The 22,159-nt window shown below is 31.5% G+C and overlaps 1 protein-coding gene and 1 pseudogene across 1 annotated transcript in view; one reads left to right on the top strand and one right to left on the bottom strand.

Moving 5' to 3' along the window:
- The window catches only part of LOC115881366 (tyrosine-protein phosphatase 10D-like), a 149,622-nt gene extending 145,639 nt beyond the window's left edge, over nt 1-3,983 (top strand). The window contains exon 22 of the mRNA XM_030898821.1: nt 3,494-3,983. Within this exon, the coding sequence (XP_030754681.1) occupies nt 3,494-3,525 (32 nt within the window). The 3' untranslated portion in view covers nt 3,526-3,983. The remainder of the gene's footprint in view (nt 1-3,493) is intronic.
- Nucleotides 3,984-6,069: 2,086 nt separating this feature from the next.
- Nucleotides 6,070-19,609, bottom strand: LOC115881395 (annotated as a pseudogene).
- Nucleotides 19,610-22,159: the final 2,550 nt, after the last annotated feature.

Genomic DNA, 22,159 nt, shown 5'->3' with positions numbered 1-22,159 from the left:
CATTTATAATTAACATCTCACTCGTATTTATGACGTTAGGTTAGAGTAGTAAACCAACATATTCATTTAGAGTTAACGAATTCTGACATTTATCAGGACTTCCAAATATAATGAGTGATATCGAGTTGTTCCAGTACAGGATCTATATTTTTGTTACTAAATAAAAATTAACTCATTGATTATTATAAAAAAAGGGCTGACCCGTTTGTTCTTTATATTTCGATAGTATTTTCAATATACCTATTTCAATATCTTTCTACATTTGAATATGCTATTTTCCCACTATTTTCCATTAAATTTATATTCTATAATGTTTAGTTTGATTCTGATTTGAAATAGGCATCAATTATTATTACAAATAAGCTATAAGCGTGCCTAACGTGAGCTGTCAATTACAGAAGATGGCGGAGTACGTCTATTATAAGCCCGTTCTATTAAAAATACATTATTCGGCATATTATTGAGTCTGTTCAGCGAGTCAGGAAAGATTTCTCAAGACGACATTAAAAAATTAGAGATAATACAATTTACTTATGAAATAAAATGACAAATAGCAACTGTCACTGTTGTGTAACCCCTCACTAGAAAAAACTTTATATTTTAGCATGTTATTAATTTTGATTATTCTTACATAACTTTGTTAATTAACCAGAATTTAAGTCAGCAATTAAAGTTCCTTCGAAGTCTCGCTTATTATGTTGATATACTCCTTCCTTAATTTTTTTTCAGTGTCTGATACTAAAACGCTCTTAAGACTAACTCTTCTAAATATCAATTAATTATTAATTTTATGTATAAAAATAAAGAGTACTACAAATTCGAGGTACGAGCATTGGTATAGTCTATAAAATGAACAACTTTGAATTTTGACCGTTATTTTTTACCAACATGGCAAATATAAAATCCCTCTATCCAAAAAGTTACTGATATTCTTTAAAATGAGTGCCGGAACGAATCAGATAGGTAACTCTTTTTACTTTCGTGAAATAGAAAAGGAAAATAACAAAACAAGTGACAGTTCTTCTTCTTGCAAAAATCAATGCGAAACTTATGCGAAATGTCATAATTGACAAAAGTAAAATGCCATCAGCCTTTCACATTTCTAAATATCAGACCAATGCCGTCTCTAATAGAACAGCCTCGGAGCGAGATTTATGACGTCACGCTAGTTAGACACCACGGATTAATAAATATGTTGTAGAATACATGGAAAATATAATTTTTCCTCGTATTTTTGGTTTGTACTTTAAAACTGATATAGTTTACATGAAATATACATAATATACAGTTAATAAATACAATATATATATATACCTATTTATAGTAATAAATACTTTGGCAAATAAACTATGAACCATACAAATGCAGCAAATATTTTACAATATACCTACAAATAATGAATAGGTACATAAGATAATGGGTAAAATGTAAAATATATTTTAGATTTTGGGGTTTGAAAATCGATCTAATTTAATAAAAAACATTCAATATCTACTAATTGTGATGTATTATTATTTGCATTCACAATATTTATATGTATATTTTGCAAGCATTAATGTTCGAAAATTATATTTGCAAATAATAACAATATCATAGAAAAAAGGCGTCAGCGATGGCTATGAAATAAAGATCGCTGTCATTTTATATGTAAAATTATTCTAAAATTTTTGATTTTCTTGGGATTTAGGTTCGGGAAAAACACTGATTAAATTTTTCATTTGGTTTTATTATTATTTTTTTGGTTTAAAAAACGTTATAGCCTAAAATATATAAAATAAATAAAAAAATAAACGTTTATAGCCTTCATCAATGTTGTGTCATATGAAAAAAATAGTGTCGAATATAATCCAAAAAATTACATATACGAGGAATAATAATTATGTTTTCCATGTATTCTACAATATAATTAATCCGTAGTATCTAACTAGGGTGACGTCATACATCTCGCTCAGAGGCTGTTCTATTAGAGACGGCATTGCATCATGTTTTGTAGAGACGGCATTGCATCAGAGTTGCTAACCTAATAAAATTTACACTAGAAAAGCCCGCGGGAACTGTCAAATTCAAAGTTATTCGTTTCACAGACTATATCTGGTTAACCGTAATAGATACGAACATGGTTAAATTGGGGCAAAATTGCGCTTTGGGATGTTCACCAAGATGTCACCAAAAAAGTTTTAAAAATTTCAAGAATTGCTGAGTTTTTTGAAAAAAAAAATATTCAGATTTCTGTCGTTACTTTTTAGAAAATCAAAAAACTAATTGCACATTCTCATAGCCACTTTAATTAGGGCTATCTGACAGTATTTTTAGATTAGAACATATTTTTTTTAAATACGGACCTGCGTTTTTTATTTCAGGTTTTGAAAGAACTCGGTCTCCTGAGTACAATGATATGCCACACTTTATACCTTTTTGTTATTTTGGGTACCTTAACAAACTCTCTACAAATCTTTTGAAAAAAAAACAGAGCCGGACTTGAAATTAGTTTAAATAAATTGTGTTCAAATGTCCAAAACAAAAATAAATATTAAGTGTGGCATATCATTCTACTCAGGTGACCGAGTTCTTTCAAAACCGGAAATATTTTTTTATGGCATCTTGGTGAACATCCCAAATCACAACTTTGCCACAATTTAACCATGTTCGTATCTATTACGGTTACCGAGATCCTAATGCTCGTACCCCGAATTTGTAGCACCCTGTATAGTTACACCCGCAAAATATCCCATATATTATGTTTTCTTAAAGCTCGAATCAACGAAAAGCGGCTGATGTATAATTCTTTAGCCCTTGTCAGTTCAAATTTAAGCAGTAATTCGTTTAATCGATTTCTAAGAGTCACAATGATCTCGCTGTAACTTAAGTCCTGGCATTGTTTTTAAAAATTTGTACACTTTGCATAAAACCATTGACTGCCAAATACGCAAAGACTCAAATTTAAATGTATTAAGTCAAATAAATATGACAAGAGCATTTCCATGACATCAATTCCGTGTCCAAAATCGTCGAAACTATTTTGTCAGTGGTCCTTACTTGTAATCAAATTTGCCTAACCAACAAAAAATGCTAAACGTTTTATCATTAGAATGCTATAGACTCCTTCCTTAATATGTTTATGTAACGCGGTGTCTTCTTTTATCGTCGAAAACTAAAAAAAAAATCTTAACCCTTAAAATGCTTAATATTTTTGTTGATTATGTACGTTTCTCAGTTGTTCAAGTAATGGAAAAGTGCATGCCAATAACTTTAATGACAATTTCGATACATGCAAAAACTAGTATGTATAGCATACACATCGATCTTTGACGTCTCAAATGTCATATCAGTGTCATTTCATATCAGTTTTAATAGGATATTAGATCTTCAAGTTTAATAAATAGTTATAAATGAAAGGATTAAATGCTAGCACGTGTTTGGAAACATTTCAAAAACAAAATATGATAAAAATTTGCAGCACATCTCAATAATATTTCTTCTTTTTTTTTACTAGATGACGAAGGTATAGCTGAATCAGGGATGTGATCTAATCGCACCAGCCAAGTTTGTTAAGAGCCTACCATTTTTTTTATATATTTGACATATATTCCATAGAAACCTATATAATGTCTTTTAATACAACACACTTCAATATTTTTGACAGTAGAGCATTATATAACTTCATTATCTCATTTAGATTATACGTAGGAATATTTTTAAGATTGCCAAAATCTTATATAATTTATTGAATATTAGAAACATTTCGTATATTTAGAATGAAATTTTCTAGATAATTAGTCGTTTTTTTAGAGATTATAGTAGATACTCATATAGATATGTTTCAAGTCTGTTATTATATTAACTCACAATACTATTACCATAAACTTTTACTCTACTTACTTTACATACCGGGTACGTCTCAAAAGTGGCTCACCCCTGTAACTTTTTTATTTTTTCAGATAAAACACCGAGATTTGGTATGTTAGAATATGCAATAAATTGGGATTGATTAACATTCAATTGTTTTCGGTCACTTCCTGTTTCACCGGAAATGACTACAACTTTTGATTTATAAATGACACCCCCGGTATTTTTTTACTTTATTCGATTGAAAATCACACTTTGAATCGAATAACATATCATATGTCAACTTTTGACATATTCGTTCAAAAATAAATTGTATTTAAAATTTCAATCTAAAGTGCCATGACTGTCAAGGAGCCTTGGAAAAATAGATTTGATTGTCTAATGTTTTTAGTCTCTTGTCCTGGCCGGTTAAAAGATGCCCAAATCGTATTTTTAATCATATGTCAATTTTTTCAAATGGAAGGAGGGTGGCTCATTAGCATATTTTGAAAAAGCATTTTTTTACGAATAATTTGGTAGCACACACTTGGTATTTCTAGTCAAATTGTCGTTATGAACCGCATGTTACAATTTCAAATAAACCATATGCGAAAATGTCAAAAGTTGACATATAATATGTCATTCTATTCAGAGTGTCATTTTCTATCGGATAAAGTAAAAAAATACCGAGGGTGCCATTTAAAAATCAAAAGTTGTCATTTCCAGTGAAACCAGAAATGACAGAAAACAATTGAATATGTCAATCAATCCCAATTGATGTCATATTCTAACATAACAAATCTCGTTGTTTTATCTAAAAAAATAAAAAAGTTATAGGGGTGAGTCACTTTTGAGACGCACCCGGTATAGTAGACCTTAGATTTACTAGAACATTTTTTGTTGTATTATATATTGTACAGTATTTTTAATTGTTAGGTTTTATCTTATTCATAAATATATTATTAAGTAGTTGTATTACTTTTAATATTTAAAGGCACTCTAAAATTTTTAAATAAATAATGCCTAAAATTTCTAAAAATATAATTGATTACCTACTATCTTTCTTTTTTTATCGAATTTCTTGATTGTTGGTGCATCCTATCAGTAATTGTACATTCTCCAAATTTGAATATTACGTTGGTCTTTGTTAATGTAAAGTTGTTTTCTGTTTATTGAGAAATATAATAAACAACATTTTTTTCTGGTGTTAAATTTGCAAAATTGACAAACTGCATTAAATTACAAACTTAATATAAAATATGACAGAATTATCTCTTTGAATAAGACTAAAATATTTTTATAAGGAATACTTTTGGACTATAATTAATAATCTACAAAGACTGATAATCATGATAACATATAATAAAGAACCAATGTTAATATATTATGCACCTATTTTGTGAATTATATTTAAAATATATATATACTTAAACATTTTAACAATTTCTTCCATAGATTTTAATACATAAAAGTGCCAATTTTTACAATATATCTATTTTTAAACCTTAACCCTTTTAAAAAATATTTAATATCTATTGAATAAATAAACGTCCAAAATGTCTTCTATTTTTATTCGCAATAAAATATGTTATAGACTCAGAGAAATAAGTAAATTTAGAGGATTTAAATATATTAATGAATCAAGCATCATACTTTGGTTTACATTCAACAAGTCTTATAGGGTGTAAAAAATAAAAATCAGGACGCCTGATGTTTTGTAACTTTTTTGCACACTCGGTATAATATTACAAAGCTTTTATTTAGGTTTAATAACGTTTTTATAAGATACCTCTCTACTTATTTATTTTGTCTGAGTTAAAATCACCACTGTATGTTTTTCTCAATGTGTGCAATAGTTCCCAATTTGTTATACAATATTATGTCAAAATTGTATTAGTTTGTATACTGTAAGTTTTAAAATTGTCTCTGTGATAATTACGTTAGTTTGGTTGTCTTCTATTGATTATATTGTTGATTTTTTATATTGCCAAACTTGAATCTTCAATGGAAAAACAAATGTTGCACGTCCGTTTTTCCCGTAGAAGACAAATCCGTACGATCGAAAAAAAAACAGTGCACTGTTTTTACGAACGTTGACAACTCTGACGTTTTTTTCGATCGTATGGGTTAATATACTCGAATAACCTATAATACGCTCTACATATTACTTACATGTACTTAAATATTTTTATATCTAATAAAGTAATTTAGGGATGTAACTAAATAAATACTTCATAACACGTATAAATAATTTGTTTTATTTCTTATATATAAAAACATCTGTACAACAGAAATATAATATCGATTTCTTATGATAGCTTTTTATTTTTATTTTTATTTTTTGTCTTTTTCTTCTTTTTAGTTGGACTTTCATCGACATCTATGTCCTTGCCGTTCTCCTCAAACATCCTCTTTTCGCCACTAAAGCAAATATTTAATCATATTTTTTTTATATTCAGCAATTAATCATTTTGTATTGAAAGTTCTTGAACTTGAACTCGAAGACTTGAACTACATGAATTAATAGTATTTTCAGTAGCACTAAAAAAACTAGTGCTACAATTATCGTATATAATAATCGATATGCTATAATAATATGCATTATATAATATATGAATAATTTTAACAAAATTAATACCATATAATTAGAGTAAACGCCACGAATATTTGGGAGTGATTTATCGCTTGATGAAGTTAGAATCGACACGCGCGCTATCATTTTTACATTAAAAACGTAAATTTTTACCGCAAACGTAGGTTTTTAAAGCCCGGTCTAATCATTTGCCTGCGCTCCTCCTACTTATTCTAAAATGTTAGCGTCATTGACAAAGACGATACTATATCGAGTTTCTTTGATTGATTCGTTTTTGTGCGTCAGTCCATTGGTGTGCTTGCAGTGCGATCAATGGGGCATTCCATTTTATGTTTATAACCAAATATATGTTTTGACAGTTAAAACAACAGATTATATATTGATTATTATATGACTTGAAACACCACGGCACTGGAATTAAGTTTTATGTGACCTTGAACAGATTAGTTCACATAGTAGCGACCGATGAATCACTCCCAAACATTCGTGGCCTTTACTATAGATAAAAACGGCACAGTAAGCATAGGAGTAACATTTCAGTTCTAGTTTTCATTACTATATAGTAATCGCAAAACATTTTCCGATGCACGTCATCAATCATATCGACATTGACATTAAAGTCTATAAACCTGACTAAATGAAATTTTGGCAAAATGTTTAAATTTGTTGTATAATTTAAGATACCGAGCAGCTCTTCATTTTACTTTATCGAGCAAATGATTGTAACAGATATTTTATTTAGATTAAAGATGTAAAAATTAGTTTAAACAGAATTTTATTATCGCTATGTTGCTCACATTGCGCCGGGTTCAGCAATGTTGTCCATTATTATTTGACAATTATCCTAATGTCAGTCATTATTTTGTATAATATCGTCTTGTTAAATCTTTGTGAGCAATTCTCGTTTTTTGCCTATTTTCGTATTTTTTTTAAATGGCACTTTTAAGCACAAACTAGGTTGAACTAGGTCTTTAATTCACAATAGTTCCCGACTAACATTGACATCCCCCTTGCTTGCTAATGCATTTCGTTATCAGTCAGAACTATTCACAGTAATGTATAATTTTTATAATGTACGGAGATATAACGAGACGTGTAAGTGTGATTGTTAAAAACATATAGGTAAGTTTTATAGCAGGTAAAAAAATAAAAAAAAACTGAAATCAGAATTTAAAAAACTATATCACAAATCAATTGGTGCAAATATTACAAAAATTTTACGAAAAATTGCATTTTCCCTCACTTCCAAGCTTTTTGTTTTTGTCTAAAAATTCAGAATATCTACTTCGCGTTTTATAAGATATTTCTTAATTTTAGGGACCTAAAGTGAAACATTCCCATAAAATATTTAAAAAACAAACTAAAAATCAAAAACAGTATCCAAGACAATTTTCTGTGGTAATTACTGTGGCAATAGACAAGGCCGAATCCATCGTCGTCGCCTTCTATTATATTTCGGATCTGCCGACTGAATATATATTCCCGTGAACTAGTCTTTTAATACCGTACGATCGAGAAAAAACGGCGTCAGCGATAGCTATGGAATGAAGATCGCTGTCATTTTAAATGTAAATTTATATGGGAAATGTCATTGATGTTCATTTCCCAGCCAACTGGACGCCGTTTTTTTTCGATCATACGGTAGTTCCTCTATGTCCGGATCCAATAACATACGGCTGGCACTCCCCACGCCTGCATAGCATCAATCGCGCTGGCTGGTCCATACGTAAACTAGTCATTTATTTAGTTCCTCTAGTTCCTTTAGGTCCGGATCCGATAACATACGGCATACGGCTGGCACTCCCCACTCCTGCCTAGCATCGATCGCGCTGACCCGATCCGTTCGTACATAAACTAGTCTTTTATTTAGTTTAGTTCCTCTAGGTCCGGACCCGATAACGTACGTCTGGCACTCCCCACTCCTGCCTACCATCGGGCTACGCGCGCTAGCCGATCCGTCGCCGTCGCATATTCTATATCGGACACAGTCTCGATTCCGGAATAGGTCCTGAAGAACTAGTTCTTTGAGAAACCAGGAACTAGTTCCTTTCATTCCGGGGTCGGAATAGTTCATTGGAACTAGTTCGTTTACGAACTACACACCTCTAGTCACCGGTCCATCCACTAGTATCGCCTTACGTCGCTTAACTTCGGTGTTCTAATGGGAACCGGTGTTTTGACGTAGCTGGGCTGTTGCCTTTGGCGTTGTAAAATGTACATCAATAAGTAAATAAATAACCCTTAGAATAATCTTCATCTAACGCTTAGAATAATCTTCATAATGGACTAGTTTTTGCCAATATATAATAAGTAAAATAAGCTATAAAACAAATAAATCAATTAATTACTAAAATATTAGTTATTAAATTAACATTAAAACGTAAAACTTTTTTAAAAATGATATAATAAATATACTGTTTGTCAATTTTAAATTAAGATTCATCTCGTAAATCCATCACAATCTGGCAGCGCTGTCGCCATCGCTTGTCACTCAACGTTGATCACGTGAATGGGAAACTGTTTTGTGATTACCATAGATAAATTTTTTGAGAGTTACAGTTATTTAACTTTATTATCGCTATGTCCATCAAGCTAGAGAATATAAGACTTGACATACGACATCCCAAGAATAATAAAAAAAACATTTATAAATTAAAACGACAGACAAGAGTACCGTCATGCATGATACGCGAGAAAGATCGGAATCTCAGCATATCCAATAAGAAAAGAAAAGCATTTTGACATATGTCATGCAACAACCGTCATGGCGGCAAATAATCGTAAAAATCATATTTTATCAAACTTGTTGCAAAGTTACAAAATTATACAAAAGAAAAACTTTAACCACACATCGCTGTTTTTGTCTAGAAAACTAGATCCTATTGGATTATTTAGAAGATTTATAAAGTCATCTTGAAGGTGTTAATAGTTCAAAATTTGTTTTAAGTAAAATATTTTTGTATTTAAATATATTTTTATTTCATATTGAAATTTTAACGTTTATGACTTTACATAAAATTCAATCTGAAATTTATTTCTACGACTACCGTGACGTCAATTTATCCGATCATACAGCACTTTTAATTTTTCTTAAATTGTGAATTAACTTACCTCTTTACTGAAACTATACTCTTTTTGCTTTTTCCCGTTAATACTTTACTCCATTCGTCTTCAGAACCTTTTATGGCAAATTGTTCCAAGTTTTCTTTTTTAAGTTTTTCCAGTTCCTGAAATATATGAAATTTACATTAGTGACAAAGAAAACGAAAATATATAACAGCATAATTGAAATCTTGGAAATATATGTACAAATTTGGTAAAAGAATAAACATTTTGAAAAGTTTAAAGATAATACCAGTCAACAAAACTAAAACAAAATTACCTTTTTTTGTTTCTTTTGCAATTCTTTGGCTGCCTCTTCCAGTTCATCCTGCATACTTTTGGCTACAGGAGTTAGATTAACATCTTTTTGAGGCTGAAGAGAATTCTCGATATCTCTTTCAAGTACCGAATTTAAGTATTGTTCACATCTACAATTTTAATAAAGTGAGAGAGAAGGTATAGAAATATGCTTTAAGAATAAAATAAAATATACTTCTATAGGCTTGAGGCATTCTCCGCCGGTGCTACCACCATCAGAGAATATCGTAAACAATCGATATACAGGGTGGTCCGAACTGTATTCCGGAAACTTCGGCAGTATATTCTGCAGATAAAAATAAGTAAAAATGTTCGTATAGATATATGTCCAAAAATGCTTAGTTTCGGAGATACAGGGTGTAGAAGTTTCGTTTTTATTTCGATTTTTTCCAAATAATTTCTGCAGTAACGTCAATATTTGGATTAAAATTGGTGTCTGGGAGTTTTTTGACATGAGAAATTTGGATTTTGATGTCAATATGACTCTACTAGTAGAGGGCGCCACCTACGTATTGTTTAACTGGTTTGAAGAGTAATAACTTTTCGTCCGTACCTGTATAAAACTACTGTGTAAAAAAATATACATTTACGACGCTTTTTACGTAAAAAAGTTCTCTTGGTAAAAATTGCTACGAGTAATGGTTTTCGAGATATTTGGAATCGAAATTATCAATACCTGTCATCAATGACATAAATTAAACATGTTGACTAAATAGTTATTAGACAGATCATAAATTTGAAATGTTTTTGTACCTAAAATTCAACAAAAACTGTTTTATCATCATTTTTTTGCAGAAAAAATGTGATTAATTTAAAAAAAATACAAATTTCCCAAATTTATTATTTCAGTGAAATAACTATCTACTCAACGTGTTTATTTTTCGTCAATAATGGCATGTATTGACTATTTCCATTCTAATTATCTTAAGAACGGTTGCTCGTAGCGATTTTTACAAAGAGATATTTTTTACGTAAAAAATCACAGAGATGTATATTTTCCCCTCGGTAGTTTTATACAGGTACGGACAAAAAGTTATTACGCTTCAAAACAGTTAAAACACATGTAGGTGGCGCCCTCTACCGGTAGGAGTCATAGTGACATCAAAATCAAATTTCTCATGTCAAAAAACCTCCAGACACCAATTTTCATCTAAATATTGACGTTACTTTAGAAATTATTTGGAAAAAATCGAAATAAAAATGAAATTTCTACACCCTGTATCTCCGAAACTAAACATTTTAGGACCTACATTTATACAAACATTTTTACTTATTTTTATCTGCAGAATATGCTGCTGAAGTTTTCGGAATACAATTCGGACCACCCTGTATACAAATACACAGGTTTAAATAGCGAATATACGAAAAATTTATTATTAATTATTCTAAAAGCGTTAGGAAATATAATTTGTAAAAATTCTAAAAATAAAAATGAAAAAGTAAATGTTTTGATATCTGCAGAAGGTCTAACTTGTATTATAATTTATTATTCCAGTTAAAAACACTTTTTAGATGAGTTCAACTAAGGGCATAATTTTAATTACCGGTTTTGCTAGTGGGGCATAACTGGGGCTATAACGAAATTTTTTAAAGGTATATAATTATAATTTTAGAAGATTTAATCTAGTTGATTAAAAAAAGTATACCATTAATATTGCAAATTATATTTTTATCCTCTCATAGTATAGTACTTCTGCTGGATCTGTGTCTATGAAAGGAATGCGGACAAAAAACATTTAATTAAACAACGATATATTTTATTCGTCGACTTGACGAGTACGTCACCGCAAATCGCTCCGCCCACTCATTTTATTAGCCACTTGAAAATTTGTCGAATTTTTATTGATGAGACGCGTCGTCTAATTTTTTACGAAAAACATCGAGAGAATATCGTTTCCCTTCTCACGGATACCCCGTAGCTATAGAACGGACAGACGTACTGTATATGTCTATTTAATTTTTTTATTATGTAACGAGCACTTTATTTACTCACTTTTTTCGTCGGATTACTTGAATTTTGAATTTATTTTTGCTTTTGATCAAATCGGCATGAGAAACTATGAACCTATAAAATGTTGTTTCGGAAAAGTTGAATATCCGGGAAAGTTCAGTTATTGATTGTTATTGCACCCAACAACGCCCTAATTACGCTCTCCTTTACGCGTTAACATTTTTTCGGCAATTTTATTAACATTTGAAATTGTCACAACACAACACGACGCCTCATTCGAATTCTATTTTACTTATTTTTTACTACCCGAAACAGCGTTACATCACACAAACCTCGTACCCGAGTGTTTTATAGTCTCAATAATTGCACTAGCAAAAAAACTAAAATACTTAAATATTATGACAAAATCACGATTTCAATATTATTTTAATGGGTTGATTACGGCGGCGTGAAGTACATAATGATAATTTCTGATTTCTGCCGTAGAGTGCGCTGCGGTCGGAATTTGTTGAAATCAACTGAAATACACCAAGCCTATAGAGTAATGCAATTAATTACCTTCGCATCATTCTGTTAAATAAACCCAAAAGCTGTGATGAGGGCAAGTCCAATTCAGCTGCCAAAGCATCTACAGTTTTATGTTGGAGTCCTAACCCTAACATAATCACCTAAAAAAAATAGTTAAATGTACTAAATGAAATATTGTTTTAGATAGTGATAAAAAGAAGTTTTTAGTGTTAATCCCAAAAGTGACAAGAACTAAGTTTTATTATCTAATAATCAACCTAATGTTAATTATCTTATCAGGACAGATTACCTATTTGTTTTCAAACTTTCAAAAACTTCTAACATTATGACAATTCAAACTCGTATTTAAAAGAAAAATTTAAGAAACACTTACTGACTGAACTGCCGACATTTGCACATCACCCATTTGGTTCAGGAAAAATAACCTAGCTAACGTAGGTAAAAGATCCATTATTAAATGATAGTCCACCAAGTTTTTACTGTACATCTCCAGCCTTTTAATGTCATACCTCGTTATATACATATCTAGTTCTTGTCTGGTCAAATCTAACAAAATATTAATATTTTTTAAACTACTAATAATATCTTAGATATAAGTTCTGCTATCAACACTGTTAAAACTATTTAAAAATCAAAATATAATAACTATGACAATGTCTAACATACCTTTGGTGTGTAGTTTTACTGTTTTATTTGTCAGAACTCCCAAAGCTAAACTTGGCGAAAATTTACTAAACTGATACGCCAACAGGTTAATAAATCTCCTTCGGAAATCCGTCCAATAAGCACTGAGCCACGTCGAACTATCTTGTCTTTCGTCAGCATTTAAAACGTCCAACATAATACAAGAATGTTCACCGGTTAAATCGTTTGTAGTCTGTCTTAAATAAACAGGTACAAATTTTGCCCTAGAAGTTTAATATTTATTAGCATCCTTAAATTGTGAATAAGAGATATAAATTACTTCTTCCAAAACTTAAGTAACTGTTCAGTTAGTCCAAAAGACACACCAAGGTAATCCAATTTCTCAGGGGGTCTTTCATTAAGCTTTAACAAGAGAGGCGGTAGGGTTTTCCTTGGTTCAATGGCTTCTTCCAACAAACTAAAAAAAATACGGTTCATTATAGTTCCAGATTCTTTTTATACAATTTTTAGACACACCCCAAAGAATAAAATTATAAATATAGTCTGTTCAACGAGAGAATGACAGTGTCGGCCATTGATCTGCCATTTCAACAGTAATTTTTTATTTCTGTTTTTGAATATAGTCACTTCTCTCAATGAACAGAGACACATAGGCAGTGTTTGACTGAGTCGGCGTTTTATTTTATCGTTCTAGATAATAATAATATCTAGACCAGATCAGAGCCTTTATGAACCTATGCGTCGCAATCAGTAGTTTCGCTTACAAATCATTCTGACAGAAAATATGACTACTGGAATAACGAAATTTGAAAAAAAACTTTTTTTAACAGATTTCTCTATTTCTCTATGAAATTAAAATTCTATGTAAAATTTGACGAATTTTGGAACACTTGTTGACGAATTTTGGAACACAATTGTAGTAATAACGTTTTTCTTTAACACGACAGTTACATAAAAAATGTTACGAGTGCGTCTCAAAAGTGGCTCAACCCCTATACTTTTTGTTTTTTAGAGTTAAAAATAGTTTTTTTTTTTTATTAATTTTTATTATACCTACTAACATACAATTCTGTTTTTTTATTAAAAAAAAAATGTCAATGGCGAAGTCGGACTCGGCGCACGAGGGTTCCTTACCATTCATTATCTATACAACATTAGATCACTATATTATTATAAACTTTTTTTTCCGATTTAGCTGAAATTTTCAATGCGCGTATAAGTAATTTAAAAAAACTGAAAGAAACACATTACTAAAAATTGTAATAATCAATAATAAGTATAAAGAATGATCCATTTTTCTCAAAGAGACCTGGTTAAATTAAAAAGTAGAAAAAGACTCAAGTCTCGGTCTCAACGTTTATACAATGTTAACTGCTACACGTGTTTCGCTCATATAACTTGGAGACTGAACCTCCATGCTCCTTGGCAATGGCCTATCATTGCCTATTACCGGGAACCGCACATTTAGTTGTGGCTGTCACACCCCGATTACAAAATGCCTAGACGTTTTTTCTTCAGATTGGGTGGAACCTACATAGCTTCTGTCTGTCAATCCCATCAGCTTTAGATGCCTATTAATCGTTTAATGCCCTGTTAGTAGACCTGCTACAACTTTGAATGTCTTTCTGTCCTTGCTTATCAAGTCTACTGTGAATTTTTGGCGAATGTTCTACAAAGAACCCTTCGCCTGTATCTGCCCTGGTGAGTTTCTCCACCATTCTAGAGATTTTATGGCCACCCATCGTTCCGTGGCCACTCTCGTGACCGCCTTTGCAAAGCCGCAGAAGGGTTCTGGGCATATGAATGGCATGGATGAGCCTTGCTTGGCCACTTCATCTACCATTTCGTTACCCTTGTGACCCTCGTGCTCTGGCACCCAGGCCAACGTAACAGTGCTACGTTCGCCCAAAGTATTCAGAGCACACACACAGTCCCACACTAGTCTAGAATTGACCTCCGCGGAGCTGAGTGCCCTTAGCGCCGCTTGGCTGTCTCTGAAGATGGCCACAGAACGATTTGTTCTTTGTTGCCTTATTATTTCTTCTACACAATAGTGGATTGCCGTTATTTCTGCCTGGAAAATGGTGACAGACCCTTGATAGGCCATGGAAGGATCTCTCTTGTTTCGGCCCTACTATCCCAGCTCCTACGCCTTCAGACTTTCTTGAGCCGTCTGTATACAGGTTGCCTCAGCTTGAATAGGTACACCTTTTATCCAGTCTTCCCTTCCTGGTATGGTTATGTTAAATTTGTTGTTGAAGCTATACCTAGTAGCTGTTGCATCAATTGGTAATCCCAATACTTTGTCTGCTTTTAGCTCTTCGATTAGCTTCTGGTTTGCAGCACTATGCGTTTGGCTTATGTGCTGCTGACCGTGAACTAACCTGTGCATGACAGATCTGGCTTCGCCTTGTCAGCGAAGTCTTAGTAATAGGGTTCCCGTTTTTACCCTTTGGGTACGGAACCCTGCACAAAAAGTTATAGGGGCAGCAGCCACTCTCGACGCACCCGGCAATATTTAGGAATAACATTTACATAATTAATTAACTATATTTGAGAAACTAAGAAACTTACCCTACTGACTCATCATCGACGTTTTCCAAGCTTTCCCGAACTGTAGAAATATGATCAGTCGTATCTTAAACTAGAATTTTCATTTGCTAATATTGCTTTAACAATTCTAGAGCTCTGGCTCCATACCCCATCTAAAAATGATTGAAAATTAGTTTGAAAAAAAAAAAAAAAAAAAAATTTCAAAAAAATTACAGTTTTTTTTTTTTAATTTAAAATAATGTAGTAATTTAACTTACTCCTTGATAATCTGGATGAGTAGCTATTCTCACAATCCTAGCTCCAGAAAATCAGTGTCCTGATATTGCTGTCCAATGGTCCAAGGAATTAAATCTCCCGATGCCTTTTTACCTCTGGAAAACCCATCGCAATCGTGTTTTTGATTCTTCAAAACATATCTAAAAGAGTATTTACCAGTTTGGCATCAAAAATGTTTAAAAACGGACCTGTAAGAATACTAGCACTTCTGGTAAAGTTTTCTTATTTGGATTGACTGGGCCCAACAGACAGAACAAATGATGGGCCGGAGCATCAGACATCATTTGAAGATCATTTGGACTATTCTGGAATTGATATGGTCTCAAAAAAATCATAAACCATGGCATATTGCTTACCTTGTAGTGAGAAGCTACATATAGAGCTACAAGTCTTTGTAAAAACTCTTCTGATGCTTTGTGATAACAAAATAACGTATCCCTGTTAATGTAGTACAGGTCACAACTTTCAGGTGGTGGACAGCCTAATTAAAAAATAAGGATTATTAAACATGTTATTACCGTTATGTGTATAGTAAGATATAATCAAAAAGTTATCTTTATTTCAGTCTTGGAAACAAAAAATGTAATAATTTATGGGGATGTTCCATTTAAAAAATGCAACTTAATATTTTTATATGTATATTTGGGACACTTTGTACCTTATAAAAATAATTTTAAATTATAACTTTAGTAATCCACCAACACTATTACTATATAAAATCTAATCATTTAGCTACAAGCGTAGGATAACGTAAATAACCCTTTGTGAGGCCAACTATTTTTTTTAAATACGGACCTGCATTTTTTATTTCAGATTTTGAAATAACTCGGTCTTCTGAGTACAATGATATGTCTAAACTAGTGTGTAGAAGTTGATTTATTTATAATAACTACGATTAATATTACGCATATTATTAGATCGCACACTGAGATTTCAAATTCACAATATATAAGTTAAAAATAATATCTTTAAATTTCTGACCTGGCTATTATTTATTTGAACCTTCCAATTGGCTCGATTTTCCTTATTCAATGTTAATTAGCGCTGATCAATATTATTGCGGTGAATATAATCAGATCAAATAATTTAAGAAACCAGAGTCGGACTTGAAATTATTGTAAATAATTATAAAAAAAGTATAAAGTGTGGCATATAATTGTACTCAGGAAACCGAGTTCTTTCAAAATCTGAAATAAAAAATAAAGGTCCGTATTTAAAAAAATTAAATTGGCCTATCTGTATATTACAAATTATCAGTTAATTTGAAAATTTAAAAATACTATCAGATAGCCCTAATAAAGTGGCTACGAGAATGTGCAATTAGTTTTTTGATTTTCTAAAAACTAACGACAGGAAAAAATAAAATCGATTTTCAAAAAAATCCGTTTTTTCCAAAAAACTCAGCAATCCTTGAAGTTTTTAAAACTTTTTTGATGGCATCTTGGTGAACATCTCAATACGCAACTTTGTCCCAATTTAACTATGTTCGTATCTATTACGGTTACCGAGATACCAATGCTCGTACCTCGAATTTGTAGCACCCTGTATAATATAGTATATCCAAAGTGAGGATATACTCTGTTTTACCACTCAGGGAATATTTCGACAGACGATGGCTAAGTTAACTATAGATGGGTTTGTACATAAATATGCCATGCGTTGTCTCTTGCTGTTTTTAACTAGTAAAGTAAAGTAAAGATTTCAGTTAACGTCTCCTTTTTGCTGCCAGGGCTAATCTGGACGGGGCCTACTTTGTTTACGCGGAATCCGAACCGCGCTCCTCGGCCATATCATGGTCAATGGCCTACCGACTTGGCAAGTGTCTAAATCGACTCTTACTCACGAGATATCCGATCTCATCCGGCCTCGAACCGGCGTGAATGAGCAGTGTGTGTTAATAGATTTTACACTTTTGCCTTTTTTTGTACAACAACACGATACAGAGTTTCGAACCGGTCACCCGTCCATCCACTAGTATCACCTACGTCGCTTAACTTCGGTGTTCTAATGGGAACCGGTGTTTCGACGTAGCTGTGCCGTTGCTGTTTTTAAGTAGTGATGGGAAAAACCTTTGAATAAGAAGACTAAGGAAGGAGCATATCAAAAATCTTAGGTCCACCGCGATGGGCCTCAAATATGGCCGACTTAAATTCCGGTTTGTCAGTGCCGTTCTAATTTTATTTAAAAAATGTAAAACTATGATATAGGGTAGACGTGGGGTAGACTCAATAATTTTTGTTTTATTTTACGTTGTGAATAAATGTTGGTAGTTATTAAAATTGTTATAAAAATATAAAATTCTAATAAAAATAGATAAGTTTTAATAATTATTTATTAACACAAACATCCGATACGCTATTGAAGCAGGTAAGTCAAATTGATGTATCTAAATTCTTTGACATCTAATCTTTGACAAGTAGTAAATAAAAGCAAAAATGCAAGAAAAAATATATAATTAGTTAATTTAAGTGAATTTCATAAATGATCGGTTTACGACACGTATATATATTATATAGTCACTTCCTAGCGAAAAGTTGTTCCATTATTTCACTCGATTTTTGCCGAGATCTACGCACGCTACACAACCAACTATTTTAGAGTCTTTTTCGATAAATCGCGATACTGTCACTGTTAATTTAAGTTTTGGCACAATTTCCATCAAGATTTAGTACCTTTGTACTACTATCAGTAGTAGAATAAATAATAAATAACATAAAATAAGCTCCGTAAAGACTGACAAAACCACAAAATTTCAAATTCAAATGTGTCAAATGAATCGTCAAACAGAACTGTCAAGGATCCCCACCCTAGAGTCCTTTTTCCGCCCACCATGCATGAATGGATAGCATTATGCTCCTTCCTTAGTCTTCTTATTCAAAGGGAAAAACCGATTAATTTCAATAATCGAGTACTCCAGTTGCAGATTGCAATAATCGAGCGAAATATCGCTCGTATTTAAAAATACGAGTTTTTCAAGAAGTTACTTTCCATTGGATTCTAAACTCAATGACGTTTTACAAAAAAATATGATTATTTTTCTACTTCACTGGCGAAATATTCAGCTGCTTTTGCAGTTACCGCCCACAATATAAAATGTTAAAAAACAAAAATATACTAAACTGATGAAGTAATTACCTGACATCATAGGAGCTACAGAGGTAGAGTCCAAACATAGAAGTTTAGTTAACCACGTTTCTACTTCATCGCCTGGTTTATAACGTATGGGTTCATCTAAAGTGATCTAAAACATCAAAAAATATAAATAAATAAAGCATATTACGTTAATAAATACTGTTCAAACCTCGTGTAAAGTTCTTCCCGTTGCAGCAGCGGCGTCCTTCTTATTTACAACGTTTGTGTTAGCTCCAGCAGGCACAGTTTGAATTCTGAGTTGTTGCAATAATTTTAATGATAAAGACCTTCCTAAAATAACGGAAATATTTTCGTTAATAAAAACCAATTTAATGGTAATACACGTGAATACCTGTTCCTTCATAACCATTTATAGTTGATGCTAAAAACACCAAATATGGACCAAACATTGCTTTTACAAAAGGCAAAGGTATAGCAGCTGCCTCATCTATAACTACCAGTTCGGCTTGAGAAAGCTTATGCGCATCTGTAGGATGGATATACTAAAAAAATACATATTGAAATGTAATACTATAAAATATATTTTTATACAAAAATCCTACTTGGATAGTTTGCCTATGATCCCTGAATATATTAACTCTCACTATGGCTTTGTTGAATTCTGGATTTGTACTTTGTACCAATCCATAATCGATGTGTTCTTGGTATTCTAATGCGTCAAACCCCTAAAAATGGCTCTTTGTTTTAAACTATTTTGTAATAATGTTGAATTAAAGTACACATCAAATAAAAAATGCGAAATTTCAAGTCAATTGAAAAATTGTGTTTTCTATGTGACATTTTCACTTGAATATTTTAATTTTCTACACATTTAACTGAACTATCATTTGCTGTTCCAAAATTATAAAACAATATTCTTTATTTTTTAATAGAAAATATTTTTAAATATCCATTATCTGTCCACGCCCTGAATTTTATGTCATAAACGAATGTTATACATAACTTTATGTTTTGATAAATAATTTGTACACCGATCTGATAGTCATCGAAACTGCGTGGTCTGGATTTTAACGTGAAAAACACAGATGTAGACAGCTTAATGGAAAATCATATGTATTAAAGAGATAAAAGTAAGATAGATAACTAGGGAGATTCAAAAAAATAAAAAAAAATTGTTCTTGCAAACAGGCTGAAAAGTTTCAATTTGACGTAAAAAGATACCACTTAAAATTTGAGCCCTTAACATTAATATCAGAGTAAGTAGATCGCCGATAGCGACAGAAACCGTCGGCTCTTTTGATGTGGTGGGACCAAAGGGTGGGACCAAATTTTCTTTCTCTCTCTTTTGACGTGTTTGACAGATAGACTACGTATTTAACTGCTCAACTTATGAGGTGGTCCTATAAACATGATATACACTGCTCATAATTTGAAGTGAAATTAATTATAAAGTTTTATACATATTTTTTTTTGTTTTATTCTTATTTCTAAATTTGAATGTATAAAATATCTTACAGCTAATAAATAATTAAAAAAATTATTCGTTGACTGAGGCATACTTGAAATAAAGTATATAGAGGTATTTGATAAATGGCAACAGTGGCAACTTCGCTTCTTCATATGACAGATAGACTACTTATTTCGCGCAGCCGCAAAGAAAATTGAAAACGAGACTGTCGCTACTCGTCGGTTTACTTACTCTGTTAATATTAAGACTGCCCACATCACGTTTTTTTAATTTTCATAAGAATACCATGGAAAAATGTTGTTCTGCACCTTATGAAATTTATTGCTTGCCTGTCGTGTGTCATAAAAAAGATCCTTTTACTTATTTTTTTAGAGAATTGAACGTTCTACAAAAAAGGTCTCTTATGATTTTTCGAGAAACCTAATAGGAGAGTTATTTGAGGCCAATATTCAATTCATCGCAAATTTTAAGGTTTTTGATGCATTAAAGCAAATTTGATGGTTTTATTGGAACAAATTAACTAAAAAATTCATATTTATATTAACTTTAGTTTTTTAGACAATAATTGTTAATAATTTTTTGCATTATTGCAATTGTAAATGGATCTCTATTGCAATGAGTAAAAGGATCTTTTTTATGACACACGACAGGCTAGCAATAAAATTCATAAGGTGCAGAACAACATTTTTCCATGGTATTCTTATGGAAAATAGAAAAAAGTGATGTAGGCAGTCTTAATATTAATATTATGGGCTCAAATTTTAAGTGGTATCTTTTTAAGTCAAATTGAAACTTTTGAGCCTGTTTGCAAGAAAAAATATATATTTTTTGAATCACCCTAATACATTCCTTCTATGCGGTATTGCCGGATTTTTACAAATAGGCAAAAATTTTCACAAGTAGGCGTTTACGAAAAATAGGTGTTCAAAATAGTTCTATTCAACTTTTACTTTTAAAAAAGTCAGGTTAACACACATTTATTAGAAACAGAATTTAAACCAATAAAATCATATATACAGGGTGAGTCTTAAATAAGTGCAAATATTTTTAGTTAAAAAACATAATTTCTTGATAATATGGCAACATGGGAGTAGATTAAAATTACAGGAAACAAAACCCAGAAAAAATCCAGTGGTTTTTTTCAATTTTCAAAGTAAAATAACTCGGTTATTTTGGAGAGAAATGGTGGATTTTGGTAAAGAGAAAATATGTTTTTTTTATCGAGATATACCAGTCCTAAAATATTTGCATTTATTTAAGACTCACCCTGTATACTGGGTGCGTCTCAAAAGTGGCCCACCCCTATAACTTTTTAATTTTTTCAGATTAAACAACGAGATTTGGTATGTTATTATATGACATAAATTAGGATTGATTGACATATTCAATTGTTTCCGGTCACTTCCGGTTTCACCGGAAATAACTGCAACTTTTGGTTTTTAAATGGTATCCTCGGTATTTTTTTATTTTATTCGATAGAAAATGACACTGTGAATAGAATGACATGTACATATGTCAACTTTTGACATTTCCGCATATGGTTTATTTGAAATTGCAACATGCGGTTCATAACGACAATTTGACACAAAATACCAAACCAAACCAAAATACCAACTGTGTGATATCAAATTATTCGTAAAAAAATGCTTTATCCAAATATGCTAATGAGCCACCCTCGTTCCATTTGAAAAAATTGAGATATGATTAAAAATACGATTTGAGCATCTTTTAATCAGCCAGGACAAGACACTAAAAACATTAAACGATCAAATATATTTTTCCAAGCTCCTTGCTTTTTAACATTTTT

Source organism: Sitophilus oryzae, unplaced genomic scaffold, assembly GCF_002938485.1.
Source record: "Sitophilus oryzae breed Bouriz unplaced genomic scaffold, Soryzae_2.0 scaffold_1110_pilon_pilon, whole genome shotgun sequence".
Classification (NCBI taxonomy): domain Eukaryota; kingdom Metazoa; phylum Arthropoda; class Insecta; order Coleoptera; family Curculionidae; genus Sitophilus; species Sitophilus oryzae.
Note: the sequence above shows the minus strand (reverse complement) of the source record. Positions and strands in the feature narration are given on the sequence as shown.